The sequence below is a fragment of the Cibotium barometz genome, chromosome 55 (assembly GCF_041138505.1).
Source record: "Cibotium barometz isolate CiBa-2024 chromosome 55, ASM4113850v1, whole genome shotgun sequence".
Taxonomy (NCBI): Eukaryota; Viridiplantae; Streptophyta; class Polypodiopsida; order Cyatheales; family Cibotiaceae; genus Cibotium; species Cibotium barometz.
In genome coordinates this window covers 33,967,169-33,983,453 of record NC_141100.1, presented here as the reverse complement: position 1 = coordinate 33,983,453, position 16,285 = coordinate 33,967,169, and the positions used below count along the sequence as shown (strand labels likewise).

The 16,285-nt window shown below is 39.7% G+C and overlaps 1 protein-coding gene across 5 annotated transcripts; it reads right to left on the bottom strand.

Moving 5' to 3' along the window:
* Positions 1–396: 396 nt before the first annotated feature.
* LOC147607650 (uncharacterized) lies at positions 397–2,776 on the bottom strand. 5 transcript variants are annotated; one of them, XR_015264741.1, is made up of 5 exons: positions 2,518–2,776; positions 2,003–2,164; positions 1,820–1,920; positions 1,321–1,378; positions 854–1,130 (listed from the first exon to the last, which is right to left on the bottom strand). XR_015264741.1 is itself a non-coding variant. In XM_086790634.1 (5 exons), the coding sequence occupies exons 1-5, from the start codon at positions 2,737–2,739 to the stop codon at positions 1,112–1,114; spliced, it is 519 nt and encodes a 172-aa protein (XP_086646760.1). In that variant the 5' UTR covers positions 2,740–2,776; the 3' UTR covers positions 854–1,111. The 5 variants fall into 5 exon arrangements, 4 of the variants coding, with proteins under 4 accessions (XP_086646761.1, XP_086646760.1, XP_086646762.1 ...); XM_086790634.1 differs by having other exon boundaries at positions 1,863–1,920; XM_086790635.1 differs by lacking the exons at positions 854–1,130; positions 1,321–1,378 and adding an exon at positions 397–784 and having other exon boundaries at positions 1,863–1,920.
* Between the last annotated feature and the right edge of the window lie 13,509 nt (positions 2,777–16,285).

Genomic DNA, 16,285 nt, shown 5'->3' with positions numbered 1-16,285 from the left:
TTTTTTTAGAGCACCTATTCTCTTAAACTCACTTTTTGAATATCCTCCTCTATTCACATCTACTCTCTACCCTATAACTTAGTAGTTGGACACTATTTAACAACATTTTCAAGTAAATATTCATGTTCACATAAATATTTTATATTGAAAAATAAGTGTACTTAGAAAAATGAAAGAACAAAAATCAACCTCACAAATACAAGGCTCTATGTCTACAAGAACAAGTAGCCTTCCAATAAAAAAGGGCATGTTCCTTGGATCTTGGAATTTATGCAACTATATTTATTAATATATATACACATATGTATTAGGGTGTTTACAATCAAATATCAAGTTTTAAAATATGAAATCGTAAAGCTCAAATAACTCTATTCAAGCTCCCCTACTTGCAAGATCTTGTTTTATAGATGCTTCTAACATCTGCTAATCTTTCAATTAATAAGCCCATTGAAGAGCTTAATGTGCCTTCTCATGAAAGCTCTCCCTTCAAGTTACAAGCCAATATAATCACTTCTAACTAACCACTCACTGCAAAATTGCTTTTGGAGCACAATGCATAGGTGATGCCTAGCTCTACACATCTTGAGGTATCAACTCATCTGTTCCATTCCCATGCTTTCACAACACCGAGAGGGAACAAATTTTATAGGCAATACATATTGGCAGCTGGTTAGTCAAGCTTTCTTTATTTTTCATGGCAGAATTGTTGTGAAGCCCCAATTTAGACCGACGATGAAACAGCCAATCTTTCATATCCCAATCCTCAAAATAGGGCCGCCGTCATCTGGATGGATGTGAATCCCCAGGTACCATTGCAATGCCAAGAAGGAGATTGAAGAAATGACCAATTCAGAACACAAAGAAGAGTTTGCATTCAAACTTACAGACTTTCCAATCCAAGTGCCTTTACATACCCTACTTGCCCATCCCCACTGTCAGAGAATTTGATTATAAGCACAGGGTAACAGGTAATCAAACTCATCCATATACCCCACATCCACAAAATACAGTTTCTTGTGTAAAGGCGCTAAGTGCTTCATGCATGTTCTCTAATGGGTATTCACTTGCACAAACTTGTACACACTGACATTTGAGCTCCATGCTACATAGATTAAACACTTGTGTTCATCCTGCATCAATTGTTCAATATTAGTTCTCTTCAAACTTGGCAGGACATGTTTTGGTATAAGCTATGCAGTGAGACTCCTATCTCCCCAGAAAAATGCAGGTACTTGTACAACTTCTGAGAAGCTTGCCCTCTAGAATCTAGGGTTGCTAGGCTACTCTTCCTTATTTTCAAAAACTGTTGGAAGAACTCACCAAAAGGACAAGCTTTTATAACTGAGACTCCACATGCATATGTAAAAACTATCCGACCCTGCAGCCATTATCGTCAACTCTTCGAGAAACATTCTTCATGCGGTGGATTGAAGAAATAGTTGAATATGAAACAAGTACCTTACCTTTTTCTTTCAATACCACAGAAAAAGTACGATGTCAAGTTTTTCTGGACTAAAAGTATTCTACATTAGGGCATAAATTCCATTGCTGCTTCTTTTCTTCTTCTAATATACCATCATTAAAAAGAGCCAGCATGTGTAATGTACCTTATCCTACTTATTACTTTCCGTACTCATTTCAAGTGCGAACAGTACATACCTCACCTAGCATTTCTAACCACCTGAATTGAAGAAATTATGGACGAAACACAATTATCTACCAAACCAATTTTCAGATGCAAGGCACTTCCTTGATTGCATCACTACACTAAGATAAGAGCTGACAAGCAGTGAAAGATTTTCAAACAAGAACTTAAGACCTGCTTAAAATACATCATTCCGAGGGGATGACAAGCATATCACCAGCATATATGTCATCCCCATGTATTCCGTTGGCAGCCTTCAAAGTTTCCAGAGAAATCTGCATGTAAAGAACACCGACAGGAATGAACAACGCTCGAAGTACACCCTGGCCCTTTTCCGTAAAAAAGCACATTCCTTACCCCATACTCTGCTGATATGCCCCAAAGTGTGTCCCCACTCTTTATTTCATATCTCCAACTCGTCTTGGCTTTCTTCTTGTGTTTGGCCTGGAAAAACCTCGCCTTCTCGACAACCTCCGCATTCAATTTGCGGGCTTCAGGCCTGATGGATACTTTGACCTCCTGTGTGAAGAATGGTTAAGGGTTGTGAAATGCATATGCAGATGTATGTTAGCATGTATGCATGTGCAAATATTGATTCATCTGTTTAAGGGTTGTGAAATGCATATGCAGATGTATGTTAGCATGCATGCATGTGCAAATATTGATTCATCCATATGTAAATCTATGTATGTAGGTATGGATGCATGTAAGTAGGCATGCAGGAAACATATGTATAAATGTATGTGTACACGAACGTATATATGTGCGTGTGTATGTATGTATACATGCATACATACATCTGAGAGACCATTTGCTTTAATAAATCCTCCAAAGCATGCCTGATGGCTCATAATGTCAAGCTAGAACTGGACCTCAAGATCTGTGTGGAGTTGCTGATCAGTAGCCGCAAAGTGGTGTTGATTGAGCTGGGTATCGTCATCGCCAAAGTACGCTCGAAGCACAGCATCCTCTTCTCTCCTGGCTCTGATGGACTCGTAGATGCTCCATACGATGCCCGTGGCCACCGCTACGCCTGCGGCCCTGCCAACAATAGAGCCTTCCTTCCCTGTCATTTGCTGGAATGTGGAACACATGAAATTTCCAATTTGGCATGTCCGCCCTCTATTAGCCAGTCCAATGTGAACACAGCCCCTAGATTTTAAAAAATCACCCTCTTGGACCACCTCCTCATTGGTCCTCACTCCTCAGACATCATCATAAAGCCATGCATACATTAAGGTGACAAATCACCATTTCAATTTCAACCATGTTGCTCTTTTCTGCCTGCCATAGCCTCGGCACACAACCAAACTTCATATAAAGTTGTAACTTGGTCAGGCACCATGTGCACAACTAAATACTTTAAGCAAGTGGGGGGTGGGCGGCAATGTGAACCTCTTATCAAAATGATAACTTTTTGTTAATTGGTCCCTTCCAACATGCCCATCCTTTCCAAACTTGGTTGGTATGGAATAATAAATTTGTGATGGCTTTGGAGCCACCTTGCTTGCACAGCAAGGTGGTGTGCAAGGATCCAAAGACATACAATGAAGCTTTGGTCATTATATAAAATAAGGAAGCATTAATGAAGGTTTCATCATCTTTCCAAGGTACCCATACAACTTCAATGTCCACTTCTTTAGTAGAACAAGTATCAAGTCCTCAAATATCTACAAAATCATCTTCTTTGGATCACAACATTCCATAGTTAATGACAAAATTTGTTTATTTGAAGCTATATCTAGTGAATGCACGACCAACCACCAAGGCCCTCTATAGTGGAAGATAGGCCTAAGGTTATAGATAATGCTATTTACTTTAGAGGAAGAGGTGGGAATAAGAAGGTTTGCTACAATCATAGGAGCTGTTGATGGATTAAGACTCAAAACATACAAGCGCAGATTGCAGCCAAGATAACAATAATCTTGTGCTCATTGTTAGCACCATGGAAACCATGATATAACTGAAAAGATGCAGGGGGGAATAGAGCTTGAGCTCTTGCAAGCATACACACACACTCACAAAACCCTAATAGAGAACACACAAGGTGAGAGGCTGAAAATCTTCTTCTTCTCTACTCAACACTCAACACACCATATACAAGAATAAGAGTACACACCATATGAAAGGTACTCAACCAAATACATACACGGGTTCTCTATAGTGTGAACCCGACTAAATGAGCTGGCGCTATAACTATGCCAGTCTCTAGAGTGGCTGTCACACAGCCTGTCATCCCACTGGCCGCATATCACCCAAGATCTCACCAACCATGCCAGTGGTGTAAGTGCGGGGCCTATCCCCCAGGCGGGTCATCAGTGTCCACCGCCTCACTAGAGCTCGATATCTCAACACTCCCCCTCGAGCTCAACTCCATCTCATGTACACCAAGCGAAGCCCTGAATCTGCGGAGCTTCTCTGTACCCAATGCTTTGGTGAAGATGTCAGCTACCTGATCCTCTGTGCTGACATAAACAAGGTCAAGGTCTCCTGCCAAGACCTTCTCTCTGACGAAGTGGTAGTGGACCTCTATGTGCTTCGTACGAGCATGAAAGACTGGGTTCCTGGCCAACTGTATACTACTAATGTTGTCACAGAAAATGACAACTTGTCTATCCACTGATAGACCCAAATCTGCAAGTAGCTTTCTCAACCAAGCTACCTCACATGCTGCCATAGTAGCTCCTCTGTACTCGGCCTCCGTACTCGATAGAGCAACCGTAGGCTGCTTCTTGCTGCTCCAAGTCACAGCAGCACTCCCCAAAGAAAACATGAATCCACTGGTAGATCTTCTGTTTGAGATACTACCAGCCCAATCAGCATCTGTGTACCCATGTACACATATCTATGTCCCAGTCTCATAGAATAGTCCACAATGTAAAGTAGACTTCACATACCTCAGTATGCGTCTCACTGCATCCAAATGCGGTTTCCGTGGAACCTGCATAAACTGACTCACCAACCCAACAGCATAGCTCAAATCTGGTCTGGTGATCGTCATGTAGATCAAACTTCCTACTATGCTCCTGTACATAGTAGGATCCTCCAAGATCTCTCCTGAATCTGCACTCAACTTGCCATTCTGATCCAATGGCACAGAAATAGGCTTACAGCCTGTCATACCATACTTGGACAACATGTCCAAGCCATACTGTCTCTGCAGTAATCCAATACCATGTGGTGACCTAATCACCTCAATGCCCAAGAAATACCTGAGCTCCCCCAGATCCTTCATCTCAAACTTCTGTCTAAGCAAGATCTTTCCATCAAAGATCTCTGCATCATGGTCCCCCGTAATGATCAAGTCATCTACATAGATGACAACAAGCACAACTCCACTATCACCATGTCTCACATACAATGAGAAATTTGCATTGGCTACATGAAAGCCAATAGTGACAAGATATTCAGAAATCTTGTTAGACCATGCTCTTGGTGCTTGCTTTAAGCCATACAAGGCTTTCTTCAATCTGCAAACATGCTCGGGGTGACCCACATCCTCATAACCAGGTGGCTGCAACATATACACCTCTTCTTGCAAATCCCCATGCAAGAATGCATTCTTTACATCCATCTGATGTAAAGACCATTGCTTTGATGCAGCCACTGCTATCACAACTCTCACCGTTGCCATCTTGGCAACTGGGCTGAAAGTTTCCTCATAATCAATCCCATATGTCTGCGCATATCCTTTGGCTACCAATCTAGCCTTGTACCTGTTTATGCTTCCATCACTGTTATGTTTAACTTTGTACACCCACTTGCATCCAATGGCTTTCTTGCCTTCTGGCAATTGCACTAAATCCCAAGTTTCATTTCCATATAGTGCATCCATCTCCTCATCCATAGCTTTCTCCCAACACACATTTCCAATCGCCTCATCAATGCATGTGGGCTCAACAACCTGCACAACCTTTGCCATATATGCATAGTGATGTGCCACATAACCATCATAGGTAAATCTCTGCACAGGACTTCTCACTCTCCCAGATCTTCGCAGCTTCTCATTCATGGCTTCCATAGCCTTCTTTACACCAGGTGTTCTCATAGCTGGGATCCCAAGCTCCTCATCAAGGCTCATATCTGAGCCACTAGACTCTTCATCAACATGAGAATGCTCTGCAGAAATGTCAGGCATACCAAGGGGCTCAACCACTTTCTCTTTTCCTTTACGTGATGTAGTAATCACATTTGCAGGGCTGGTATTATGACGCAGCCTGCCACTCCATGGTCTATCAACAGACCCACTAGATGAGGACTCTCCTGGTCCACTCAAAGACTGTGATTGCTGACCTGCATTCTGTGCAACCACACTTCCACTCAAATCAGTCCCAACAGCTTCTTTTTCAGCAGCATACCAGCTGCTCATCTCATCAAATACAACATCCCTGCTTACCCTCAACTCACGTGTAGCAGGGTTATAACACCTGTATCCCTTTTGCTCAAGGGAATATCCAATAAACACACATTTTTCAGCTTTCGGATCCAGCTTAGTTCTCAGCTCATCTGGCACATGCACATATGCAATGCATCCAAAGACTTTCAGATGAGATAAATCTGGTTTTCTGCCAGTAAACCTCTCCTCTGGAGTTACATCATGTATGGCTGCAGTTGGAGTCCTGTTCATGATGTATACTGCTGTAGAAACAGCCTCAGCCCAATAGCAATGCGGCATATTCTTCTCTTCCATCAATGCTCGCGCAATCTCAGCAATGTGCCTGTTTTTCCGCTCAGCAACTCCATTTTGCTGCGGAGTATATCTGCATGTGAATTGTCTCCGAATACCATTCTTCTTCAAAAATTCAGAGAACTCATTGGAGAAGTATTCTCCCCCTCCATCTGACCTTAGGCACTTTACATATTTCCCTGTTTGCTTTTCAACCAAAAACCTGAAATTCTGAAAGTGAGTGAACACCTCACTCTTCTCCTTCATGAAATATACCCACACTTTCCTTGTGTGGTCATCAATGAAAGTGACATAGTACCTGCAGCCTCCCATAGATACGGTCTTCGTAGGACCCCATACATCTGAATGCACAACATCTAGTGCATTTCTGCTAACATATCTGTTACGTGGAAACACATGCTTTGTTTGCTTCCCAAATTGGCATGCTTCACATATTTTCTGCATACCTTCCACTTTAAATTTTGGCAGCCCTGTCACAATTCCTTTTGTCTGCATAGACTTCAATCTCTGCACATTTACATGTCCAATTCTTTTATGCCATATGTCTGTGTCTGCAACAACTCCTGAACCATTTGCAAACATTGCAGCACTCATCTCAGGCATGTCTACATCCAACGTAAACATTCTGCCCACTCTGTTGCCTTTTGCAACCAACCTGCACTTGTCTTTAAAATCTTCAACATAACACCCATCAGGGTTAAACCGAACCTGCAAACCCTGCTCAATCATCTGGCCAACTGAAACCAGATTCTTTGTTATGTTCGGTACATGAAGTACATCTGCAAGGTACTTCACTTTGCCATCCTGCATAGACAATGGCACATCTCCAACGTGGGCAATTGGATGAGCAGTGTCATCCCCTGTTTCCACAAAACCTGGTCTTTCCGGGTTTTTCATCTCCTTGAACCACTCCCCATGACTCGTCATGTGGTTCGAAGCGCCTGAATCCACATACCATACATTATCTTTTTGTGCTGCATCAACATTTTCAGACCTGGCATTCACAACATGCTGCATAACAAACAACCTCTCATTATCCTCATTATTTCTGCTTGAGGATGCATAGTTGTTTTGCTGCACTTTCCCATTTTGCATGTCAGCCTGCTTTTTATAACATTCTGCCTGCACATGTCCAGGCTTACCACAATAATAGCATTCACGTGTATCATTATATTGCCTTTGCCAATTTCCACGGCCTCTTTGACTCCCCCTGCCTCTGAATTTGCCTCTTCCACCTGCGTGTTGTTGTTGTTGTTGATTCTGGGACTGTTGCTGCTGCTGCTGCTGCTGGCCATAATTCAGATTACCTGTTCGGCCACCTCCTTGACCGTGTCCACGGCCTCCTCTACCTCGTCCTCTTCGTGAACTCGTGTAGAAGGCCTGTTGCTCTGAACTGTTTTTGCTTTGTGAAGACTGTTGGTCTTCACCCAAGCTCTTCTCTTCAATAATCAGCATAGACACCAGATCTATAAAGTTGGGAATGTTTTCCCGAGTCTGAATGGACGTCTTGAACGCCTTGTATTGTGGCCCGAGACCACGTAGACAGACTTCCACCTTGTCATCATCATCTACTGACACACCAATAGATGCAAGGGATTCCACAATACCCTTTATCTTCAACGCATAGTCATTCACAGACATGCTCTTTTTCTCCACAGTATGAAGTTCATTCTTCAACTGTATCTTACGTGCCTTGGTATTTGTTTCATAAAGCTTTACCAAGGTGTCCCACGCCTCCTTGGGGGACTAGGCATCCTGAATGTGCCCAATCATGGTGTCCTGTATACTAATGGAGAGCCAATACATGACCTTCCTGGCTCCTTGGTTCCAGTCTTTAAACTCTTTCACATCTGCAGCAGTCGAATTTATATCCGGTATCTCCGGTGCCTCTTCATGCTCACCTTCTATGTAGTCCCAATAGCCTTTTCCCATCAGGAAATTCGTCAACCTGAACCTCCAAGCATGGAAGTTATTCTTGTCAAGCTTCTCAGCCACAATCTGTGTTATGCCATCATTAGACATCTTGCCAAACACACAACTTTACCAGAAACTGCACTCTGGTTTTTCTGCACAAATGCTGTATTTTCTGCACAGCGGTACTGCAGTACTCTCAAATGTCACAACCAGTGACTTCAATGCACATACATACACCCAATGGCAACTGTAGACCTCTTTGCAGCACCCACAGTGTCTGCACAGTCAATCTGTCTTCCTGCAGTTCTTAAAACAGAGTTTTGCAGAGAATCGATGACTTACCCGCAGTGCTCGAAATCGCCTGCTTTCTGAAAAAACGGAGGTCCAGACGCGCCCGAAACGCGTTTTCGGCCCGAAAATTGTAGTCCGAAGGACTGCATAGTTGCCCTGTAGCTTTACTCCCGCGAGAAAGCTCCTCAATCGGAGATCGTTTGCCGGTGCCTCCCGTAGAGCTCCCGACAAGGGTGTAGTCACCAACACAAATAGGGAAGAGTAGTTGAAGCTCTTACCCTCGTACCGCTTCCTGTGGTTCTCTTGCTTGCAACTCAGCCCTTAGCACGAACCAGGCTCTGATACCATGAAAAGATGCAGGGGGGAATAGAGCTTGAGCTCTTGCAAGCATACACACACACTCACAAAACCCTAATAGAGAACACACAAGGTGAGAGGCTGAAAATCTTCTTCTTCTCTACTCAACACTCAACACACCATATACAAGAATAAGAGTACACACCATATGAAAGGTACTCAACCAAATACATACACGGGTTCTCTATAGTGTGAACCCGACTAAATGAGCTGGCGCTATAACTATGCCAGTCTCTAGAGTGGCTGTCACACAGCCTGTCATCCCACTGGCCGCATATCACCCAAGATCTCACCAACCATGCCAGTGGTGTAAGTGCGGGGCCTATCCCCCAGGCGGGTCATCAGTGTCCACCGCCTCACTAGAGCTCGATATCTCAACAATAACTCATTATGAGGGAAGCCCATCACCATAATCTATGCTATTAGTGCCAAAGTAGCCACTAGCTCTAGTGCCCATTCTAAATTTGCCTTAACGAGCACGTATTTGGGTGCCTGTTTATCAAAATACTTTATCAAGAGGTATGAATAGACATAGCATTACCAACCCAGCTGGTTACTCCTAGAACTTCACCAATCTAATAGTAATCTTAGTAACTTTTCTAGTAGAGTCTCAAAGTTTGGAATAGGAGAACTATAAGTTATATAGCTAGTTGAATTCATATGGATATTCAAAACAACCCTTATCCATTGACTATGCCTTCATGATTGAAGCTATGGTGTAGCAAAGGGCAAGAGATATGTCATGCATGCCACATCTCCAATGCTTTAATTGTAAGGGCCCACACTATGTTGTTGAGTGTCCTCATAGATTAGTCACACCAAGTACCCCAAATCCATCCCCAAATATCACTAATAAACCCTAATGTCAGACACATGTTACAAGTGTGGATTTGAACATGCTTTCAAGGATTTCACCAATAGAGTGACAATCACCCTAGTGGCAAGAGCACTAGCCGCGATGAGCCTTAACTTATTAAGAGTACAAGGAGGACTTATTTATATAGTACCTCTTAATGCCATCATAAGGCTCCAGATTAAGATGCCAAGGAATCATCATAAGGCAAGAACCTCAAATCTAGTAGCCACCAAAGAGCCTAAGGTGTAAGCCCCAAAGGCTACAATAGCCCTTGAAAAGGCCAAAAGGCAAGAACCTAAGGTCCAAAAGAAGAAAACATTGAAGAGCACATGTAAAAATACAAGGCATGAACATTTGTCAACAATAAAGATAACTATATTATGATCATTAAAGGTGGCTTGGGATACGAGGTCCAAAAAAGCTACCTCCCTTGTGAAGATAATGAGGAATCTCTTGCTCAAACAATCTCTTCCCAAAGAGAGGAAACCCTATGCAAAATTTCCAAAGAAACTCAAAGAGCACCTTAACCCCATGTTAGAGAAAGAGTGAATGAAACAATCCCAAGAGCTTGTATGGAAGTTGTAGGCTAACTAAAGCTAGTACTTGAGCAAGTGGATGAGTACAAACCATTGAACCTCACTTGAGCATATCCTAGGACCAATTCCAGAGCTAATTCTAAAACCATAGAGGACTTCATAACATGGAAAATGCCTTGACTGAAACTGTAACCATTCTTAAGAGGCTGCAAAAAGAGCTAGTTCTGAAGCCTCTACCCTTGAACCCATCCACAACTTGATCTCGCATTGCTAGATATATTGTACTCAATGGGAGGTGAAAATTGGTGGCCTTCTATGGGTCATCATAGTCACCATAATATTTTCTCAGATGTGATTGGTGAGACTTCATTTCTACCATTAGAGGCACCACCTCCTAGGAGGGAAGGATCAATGTGCGTCCCTTACATGTTGGCATGTCCAATCCACCTCTAAGTACAAACCAAGTGAGCCTGCAAGATGTAGGAGGCCTTATAACATTCATCCCTTACATGTTGGCATGTCCAATCCACCTCTAAGTACAAACCAAGTGAGCTCGCAAGATGTAGGAGGCCTTATAACATTCATGTCCTTGGAAGCCTGAGTCTAATTAGTTCTCTTTTATAAGGAAATCCTCAACTTTGGAGAGACTTATCTCACTGGATGATTGGAAACCTAAGAGCCCACAATCTAAAGAGGAGGAGGATGAGTCGTGCCACATTCCCTCCATACCAAAGACAAAAGGAACTACCGAAAAGTTCCCATAAACAAGCTGGGGTAACACTATTTCAAAAGAGAAAAAATGAATGCCATGTTACTTGTCATTTTATAAAGGAATGATAATCTCTCTCCAATCTCTACAATCTTAGATGGTGGTGTCAGCATAATTAATAAGGATTATTGGGAGGCATGGGGAAGCCCACCATTCATAGGCACTAGCCTCGTGGTCAAGCTTGCCAGTGGGAAAACATCTAAACCTTGGGTGTACTTTGTTAAACAGCAAACAACCATTAACAGAAAACATCATAATGAAAGTAAATAAAAATAGAGTACCACAGACATAGGCGAAACATAGATATACACTGCAAAACTATTTGTGCACAAAGAATAGATTCATATTTATTCATGCTTAGATATCCTTATATAAATGGATGTCAAAAGGTTACATTGCATGGATATAGAGAGACATGATGTTTCAGTCAACACTTCATAAGTATATTGAAATACAATAATATAATATGATCAGAATGTCAGACTTTAGGATCTATCTTATTGGGTGGGAAGATAATCGAATAGTTGGATCTGCCCAACACTTGGCACACCCAGGGGATCGAATGAAATTTGAAGACCTAAACCCACCTGCTCCAGTATGCAACTACTCGACATCACCCGTCATCGACACCAGCTCCATCATCTACAGTAGCTTGGCCTCCTACCCAAGTAGTAGTCACCTCTATAGTAATGGCACTAGTAGTAGCAGTAGCAGGTACAACCGATCAGAGAGGTGGCAATGGTGTTGGAGCAAGAGCATGTTGTCAACCCGTTGGTACCACATATGCTTCACCAAATTAGCATTAGATGACATTTGTGCCAGACGCTAGATGTAGACACATCCCTGCTAAATCACCTGTATCATTTTATTGAGCTTAGTTGAACTAGTCCGTACGTCCGTGCACTGTCTTTGTCAATCATTATTATGGATTTGCAAACATGATTCTGAATTTGTAAATCATCCACGTCAGCCCCATCAGTTGGGCTTGCTTAGCTACCACAAGAGTGGCTTTTTTGGTTTTGCAGGGTGTGTCAACCACTTCTTCTGGTTCAACCGAACTACCCTTTGGCTAGGTGGCTTTACTGCTCTTCAAAATCCTTATATATATGGATGCCTGTTAATGGGAATATATTTTAAGCCCTCTTAAAAATATTACTCTACCCTCTTAGATAATTCAGGGATGCTTGGATTATCTTTGCGTCATGCCAAATTATGTTAATATCATGGGTGATACCATTATAAATATTAATACGTTTGGTGGATATTGACGTATTCTTAGGGTCTCCAATGTTTGTTTCAGTTGGTTCGTATGTAGGGGTGATTCTCGGGTTACTTACGCCTGGCAAACATGTGTGTGATGATGGTTTGTATACTTATGGAATATTTATTTCACCAATTTATTGTTGGTTATTTTATAGGTGAAGAGGATTCCGAGGATTGAAGAGAAGTCGCACAAATTTATTACTTGGTACACCATTTTTGTAAACAAGCTTGGTATATACATGTGCTAGCTTGTGCACATTTTGATTTATTTTGTAAAAGCCATAGTTTATCAAGCATAGACTTGATCTTTAACATTTGGTAAAGCGTGATATGCTTTAAACCCAAGCCTCAATTTATGGGCACTCTATTTTTGAAGATAAGAGAGTGTCGTGCAAAAAAAGCACACTCTTTTTGTATTTTTGGAGGCTATGGCCTAAATTGAAATAAAGTATCTCGTAAATACTCCTTCAGTGTGATAAGACTCCCAGTTACAGCGCGTGATTGCTGAAGTGCCCCTGGTGATTGGAACAACGCAAGCCGGACGGAGACAGACGAATCATGTGTGGGGGAAAAGAGGCTATACACACATGAGGGGGGATGATTACACCCAATCTTGGAGCCGAATCTTTGTGAGCTAAGTATTTTTATTTGTTTTTGAATATTTTGATCATGGTCATGTGATGTTTGATGAATTGTTTGAATTTAAATCAATTCTTGCAATTTATTTGATTTCTATCTCCCTAGAAATTTAGATAGTTAGACCTAGGGACCTAGGGAGAAGGGGATAAAATTGAGTGGTAAAAAGCTAAATTCAAAGGTTTTTGAAGGATTTCTTCTATTAACCAAAGGGCAAAAACCACATGTTAAGAGGAGGGTGGTAAACCACTTTCAGAAAACCATGAAACCACTCTATATTTGAAAAGCGGTTTTGCTAGATTCTTCACCTCTTTCTGATCCATCTCTCTATGGATGAAATCTAAAATTGAGAGAAAATCCAGCTTAGCTTTTGGATTGCTAAACCACTGCTGGAGGAAGAAATCTATAATAGACGGTGTATGTATTTCCATGAGTCAATTTATGAGAATATATACAGTCTGGAACAATTTTAGAAAATAGGGACTTGGTTAATTAGAAAATTTTCTTTTCTTCCATTCCCTTTCCTATCCACGATGACTGAATTATCATCTCTAAGGGAAATATTTTTCTCTCTCTCAAAATCACCGTCGGCTGGCGCTGCGCGTATTCAGGGAGAAGGCGACCTGATTTTCACCGATTACTCAACACCAAAAGCTTTGTGAAGCTTTTACTAATAAAGCTTGCGTCGATTAATTAAACAAAAGCTTTGTTAAGCTTTAATAGTAAAGCTTTGATAAGCTTTATATAACAAGCTTTATATATATATATATATATATATATATATATATATATATATGTATGTATGTATATGTATATATATATACATACATATACATACATATATATATGTATGTATATACATACATATATATGTATGTATATATATATACATATACATACATATATATATATGTATATGTATATGTATATATATATACATACATATATATGTATGTATATACATATATATTATATATATGTATGTATATGTATGTATATATATATACATATACATACATACATATATATATGTATATACATATATATTATATATATGTATGTATATACATATATATATACATACATATATATATATGTATATACATATATATATATGTATGTATATATATATGTATATACATACATATATATATAGTATATACATATATATTATATATATGTATGTATATATTATATACATGTATATATATAATATATATGTATATATATAATATATATGTATATACATATATATTATATATATGTATGTATATACATACATATATATATATATGTATATACATATATATTATATATATGTATGTATATGTATGTATATACATATACATACATATATATAATATATATGTATATACATATATATATATGTATGTATATATATATACATATACATATACATATATATATGTATGTATGTATATGTATATATATATACATACATATATATATATGTATACATATATATTATATATATGTATATATATATATATATATATATACATATAAATACATACATATATATATATATATATATATATATATATATATATATATATATACATACATATATACACTTTATCCCATCTACCTCTCTCTCTTTTTAGAGAACTCATCACTCCCCACAAAAGGCAACCATTCAGAAAGAAATTCAGAAATCTCAAATCTTTAGAGGACAGAATTGAACCCATCATTTCGTGACTGATTTATAGGCTAAACTCTCCGTCTTAATTTAGTTGCAATGGTTGCTTTATCCATTCCGCCCACGATACAGGAACAAATCTTAGCACTTCAAGAATAAATTGCTAGTGAACGAGAACTCCGACGCAAATTAGAGCATCAAGTCAAGCGTACCATACACAAACGCGATGCTTCTAATTCTTCTGACTCAGATGAGGAGGAAAGTGATCAAGTTAGACAAATTGTTAAAGCTACATTGCCTGCTCAAAATTCTAAGAAAGACTCACGAATCAGTCGAAAGGCATTCACTTTCCAAAATTATGACGGCAAGAAGGATGCACGAGTTCTCATTGCTTGGATTAGCCAACTAGATGAATATTTCTATGGCGAGAAATTTTCCAAAAAAGATAAAATTAAATGTGCTTGTAATTATTTAATTGAAAGTGCAGCTTTATGGTGGAATGTGATTAAGCAAGGTAAACATCGACCTTCAACATGGAAAGAGTTTCAGAAACTCTTAAAGAAACATTTTCTACTATCACAGTACAAAGCTAAAGCACGTCAATGATGGGACACTCTACACCAGATTGATAAAGAGAATGTCCAAGCTTATATCGACAAGTTTTAGGATAGTCTTTTACAGGTTCAAGTAATTGAAAAAGTCAAGGAAAAAGAGCAACGCAAAAAATTCATTGCAGGACTTCAGTCTACCATTAGGGCTGACGTTAACATGTTTCATCCACATGACCTTAGCACTGCTATGGGCCTTGCCCTAAATTCAGAACATAAAACAACTATATCTAGAGATTTCAAGATTCAAGATAAATCTTTTACATCTACTAAATCTTCTTTTCCTGCTAGTACTTTTGATAAATCGAAGATGCAAAAGGGTAAACATATGGCTAAAGGAGGTATTCGGAATGACAGCAACAACAAACCTTTGAACATACAACCAAAGAATCGAATCTTCAGATGCTACAATTGTCATAAGGAAGGACACCTCGCGACAGGATTTCCCTGACAAAAAGAAGAATTCCACATTGATGGCTCGACTCAACGTTATTGAAGAAGCAACGAAGATTCTTTCAAGCAAGAGGGTAACTCTGATCCCAACTATTCAGATCAAGGTAAGTTTTCAATTCATGCTTTATTGAAAATTCAAGGGAAAATAAAAGGAAAATCAATTTCTATATTGCATGATGATGGTAGTTTGCATGATTTTATTTCTGAGAAAGCATTGAAAGCACTTAACCTAGATGCATCGTACTCTAGTTACAAAGTAAAAGCTACATTTCAAAGTACTAAGTACAACTGCACCAGGGAGGCTAAAGATTTAGAATTACAAATGGGTTCAAAAGAAAAGAGAACATTCCTAGTGGCACCTTTACAAGGTGTGGATATCATCTTAGGCATGCCATGGAGACATGAGCATAACCCCCATGTTGACTATGACACCCATACCATATGGTTAATAAAAGATGACTGAGAAATTTGTCTTCAATGCCAAAACAAAGGTGAATGAGGCCCATTTTTGTCTCATACTTAAGCAAAAAGAGCTGTACGAAAAAAGGAGAAGACATTTTTGATTTTTGTCAAAAACCACTTACTGCCCAGGATGACTCAAAATCAAATA